The sequence below is a fragment of the Camelina sativa genome, chromosome 14 (assembly GCF_000633955.1).
Source record: "Camelina sativa cultivar DH55 chromosome 14, Cs, whole genome shotgun sequence".
NCBI classification, from domain to species: domain Eukaryota; kingdom Viridiplantae; phylum Streptophyta; class Magnoliopsida; order Brassicales; family Brassicaceae; genus Camelina; species Camelina sativa.
In genome coordinates, this window is record NC_025698.1 from 29,794,901 (window position 1) to 29,799,371 (window position 4,471).

Sequence of the window (4,471 nt, forward strand, 5' to 3'; positions counted from 1 at the left end):
AATTTGGATTTTGTTTTCTGGAGGGATGCCTCTCAACAGGTTGATCCTAATCAACTTCTTCTATTACCATGAATTTTATGGGCAATCTGGGAAGCCATAAATATAAAAGTTTATCAAGGTTTAGAGATCGAGACGAATGATATAATTGCTCAGGCTTTGGGCGATAAGTTAGCCTAGGAAGAAGCGCTCTCTTTTATGCCGGTCATATCAGCTTCATCTCCGTTTTCGGATGTCCAAGTTTCTTCACCTTGTTGTCAAATTAATAGTTCTTGGAAAGCAACTAATGTGCATTAATGATTGGGCTGATGGGGTTGCGTTGGTGAGGAGCGAACCTTGTTGTTGGGGGCCAAGTGTCTAAGACGGAGCCCCTCCCCCTGCATTCAGAGTTAAAAGGGTTGTTGATAGCCATAGAGCGGATACATGCTGCAGGGATCGCTTGTCAATATTTGGAGACTGATTGTGCTTAGTTACTCACTATGGTGGAGTTCCCTGAAGACTGGCCGTCCTTCTCCAACCTGCTTGATGAGTTTAATTTGCTAGAGTCCTTTCCACTATTCTCCATCTCTTGGATCTCATGTGCGTCAAATACGAAGGCGAATTGTCTTGCATGTGCTTCACGTTCTCTTATCTCGGAAGTTTCTTTTGTAAACCCCTTCCCTCTGGCTTGGGCAACTAATTGAGGAATTTCCTTTTAATTCATTGTTTGGTTAAAAATATATATATATACACTTTTAGTTTTAAAAAATAGTTGTAGATGAGTTCAAAGTTATTAAAATAAAATAAAATTTAACAAAGAATATATATTTAATTTTTTTCATAAGTAAAAACAATGTATAAAAATAAAGAGATAAACTTTTAGTCATAGAAAATAAATGTTTTTTTTTGCTATAATACACTAATGTATATCTATTACAACTCTACTATCTACACTACCACTAAAACTGTATTTGTACACACAAATATATTTTACTGTTAAAATATACTCTTTAGTTTTTATTACTACCAACAATTTGTCTATATGAACACATTAAATAACCTATTATATATCTCTTCAATTTAACATTTTTATAGTTACAAAAATGCATACGTTAATCTTACATACTCATATTTTATATGTATTACAATATCAGTATTTTTGAATAAATTATTTGATTGGTGAAAAAATATGAGACGATCTATATATATATATATATATATTTTTACTTCAACAATATTTTTCTTTATGTAAAGGTGAGTATTTGCATTTTTCTAGAAACTGTAATTAATTGTAAATTCTTCACAATCTTTTTTTCAATCTTATATAAAAAGTAATCTTTTTCTTGTAAAATTAGGAACTTAGAATTAAAATAATTAAACAATATTATAATTTTGAATTTTATGATATATATATATATATATATAATTTTCTTATAATGATCTTTTCTAAATTTAAAAACTGTTTAAATTTTATAATTTTCTTATAATTGTCTTTTAATATTTTTGAAACTGTTAAAAACAATACATTTGTTTTACATGTTTTGTTTCTTAATTTTTTTTTAAATAAAATTAGGTTTTCTTTCTTTAGTTTACTTTTATAAAAAACATTTTTATGGTAGGTTTTGAGTTTTTACATTTTTATTTTTTAAATATTAAAAATTTTAAATTTGACATTTGTCAACATCTGAATGATACAATTGACATGTGTCACGATCTTGTTAATAAGTAATTTTGTCATCAAGTTTTATATAATAAGATGTGTGTGATATTATTTATAGCTAATATTATTTTAATTATTTAATAATAAGTTGAAACATGTCAATTTTTCATATAATTAAGAGTTAATGTATGATTTAAATTTTAATCAAAAACAAAATAATAATTGTAACATGCTTTTGTGTCATGGTTAAAGAGGCTCCCTTCATCTGTTTTTTTTAATACTACATATACTATATGACCTTTTTTTCTTCTTTCTAAGGAAAATGGAAAAATAAAAATAAAAAGTTAAAAATAAAAAGCAAGTATATATATTTAAAGACTGGGTCAGGACAACCCCTCATTTCTACTTTAAGAGACCTAAGTAGTCGCTTTCGTTTTCCTTGGGAGATCATATCACAAAGAGAGAAAACAAACGGTGATGTCCGACCTTCCGCTAGATTTGGTCGAGGAAATTCTTTCCAGGGTTCCAGCAACATCTGTGAAAAGGTTACGATCAACTTGCAAACGATGGAAAGCTATATTCAAAGATGAAAGATTCATTGAGAAGCACTTAAGTAAAGCACCAAAGGAGTCTATGGTTCTCATGTTGAAGGGGGATAGGGTTTGTCCAGTGAGCGTCAATCTCAACGTTGCTCCTCCTGCTATGGAGTTTGAAGGTGCACTTGGCCTTAAGGATTCCCAATCTAGTTTAGAAGAAGTTGACATAGTCGACGTTTTTTATTGCGATTTGTTGTTATGCAACACCAAAGATTGTAGACTCGTGGTTTGGAATCCGTGTTTGGGAGAAACCACGTGGATCCCAGGCAAAACTGTTTACAAGGTGTACTCTAGGTTTACTCTAGGATATATCCAAAACAACAAATCTTGTCGTAGCTACAAAATCTTAAGATGGTGGGGTTATTTCAGTAAAACACAGTTTGAAATATATGAGTTTAGCTCTGATTCATGGAGGGTTCTTAAAGACGTTGGTTTTGATCGTGCCATAGATATACAATATCATGGTTACAGAAGTGGCGCATCGTCTTTGAAAGGAAATACTTATTGGGTTGCTACTGATACAAAAGAACATTATGAATTCATACTTTGTTTTGATTTTACAGCAGAGGGATTTAAACGTCTACGTCTTCCCCTATTTCAGATTCATGGTGAAGTGACTCTATCAGTTGGTAGAGAAGAACAGCTTTCGGCATTAAAACGGAGCTTTGATAGGTCAAAGATAGAGATGTGGGTAACCAACAAAAAAATTGATATAGAATCAGAGTTGTTGTGGAGCAAATCCTATATAGTGGATTTACCTATTTTCAGTTATCCTTTTGACATTTTCACGAGTCTATTAATTGATGCGGAGAAGAAAGTGTCCTTGTGTTGTAATATATGTATACTGAGCCGCGGGAACTTAGTAAAAGTATACACTATTGGAGAGGACGGTGAATATTACACAGAAACCCCCAGCCAATGTTGGGTAAGCCATAATTCGAGGCCAGTTATTTTCAATTATGTTCCAAGTTTATTTCAAATCAAGTGAATTATTTTGCCCATCCTCTTTTGTTCTTCGTTTTTTGTTTTTGTTTTTGAACAAAAACATTTGGTAGCTGATCCAGTAATATGAAATTTCAAGGCTAATGTTGTTTAATTTGTATAATATAATGGATATTTTTATGGTTCCTTTCAAGACCTAAACTATGAGTTTGAAGGTGCACTTGACCATCCTCTTATGATTTGAGTTTTTTTTTAAGAAAAATTAAACTTTTAAAAACCATTTAATCCAATGATGATGTAATTACATGAGATGTTTTGATTACAAAGTGACCAAAGGCGACAATGGCGATACTAACTGAAATTAGGGCATATTTCCTCTGTTTTGCACTTTGCGACATTGGCGAAAACAGAGGCATTGGTAAAGCCTCTCCGGCGAATGAGTTTCTGGTGCTAAGAGGAGTTGAAATGTGCGAAGTGTGATCGGCCCAAGGAAGGAGTATGTGGGCATAGTTAGGGGAAAACGTGAAAAGAAAAAAAACAAAACGAAACCCTAACGTTCTTCTTCGTTGAGAGCTGTGTGCCCGATCTTCCTCTCGATTTGGTAGAGGAAATACTCTATAAGTCTTAAAGATTCGAACTTTGATCGGAGAAACAAATACAAATCTGAACAAAAATGCTCACTAAGCTTAGGATTAGTAAGCTTGTTTCGTATACTGTACCTCGGAGAATCTTCCAACGGAGGTTTCTGGTAACGAACAACTGAGAAGTCACCGGTTGTTGTTGCCGCAGAGTCGCCCGGAGCTTCCTTCTTGGATCAAAGACTTTTTATCAAACAAGCCTTCTTCTTCTTCGACGAGTTTGGTCTCCGAAGACGATGAAGATTTCGTTATCCCTTACCCTTCTTTGGCGAATTGGGTCGAGAGCTAGCTAGAAGTGTAGTCGTGAACAAGTCTCAGAAGGGAATGTGGTGAAGAAGAAACCAGTGGAAGATATTGATAAAGTCTGCGAATTTCTGAACAGGAAGGACGCGACTCACGGAAATGTTGTTAAAGAGTTGAGTGGATATGCGATGTGGTGGTTACAGAGAGTTTGGTTTTGCAAGTTTTAAGAAGGTTTAGTAGCAAAGCCTATTGTGTAGTGTTGTACCTAAGCTGAAAATCGTGGAAGTTAACGCTCATAATCCAACTAAACGTAGTCTCTGCCTTGTTCTACACGAAATCCAACTAATTATCAATTCAATTATGAGCACTAGCTAGTATCAGGTGGAACTTTTTTTTTTTTTTTTTTTTTTTTTTTT

The 4,471-nt window shown here is 33.3% G+C and overlaps 1 protein-coding gene across 1 annotated transcript; it reads left to right on the forward strand.

Annotated features, from left to right (window-relative positions):
* On the forward strand, positions 2,066 to 3,220 carry LOC104744137 (F-box protein At3g22700-like). Its single transcript, XM_019235626.1, has one exon. The coding sequence runs from the start codon at positions 2,114 to 2,116 to the stop codon at positions 3,218 to 3,220; it is 1,107 nt and encodes a 368-aa protein (XP_019091171.1). The 5' UTR covers positions 2,066 to 2,113.

What these genes read in the sequence shown, in the direction of transcription:
- LOC104744137 (XM_019235626.1), top strand. Translation starts at nt 2,114, where the DNA reads ATGTCCGACCTTCCGCTAGATTTGGTCGAGGAAATTCTTTCCAGGGTT.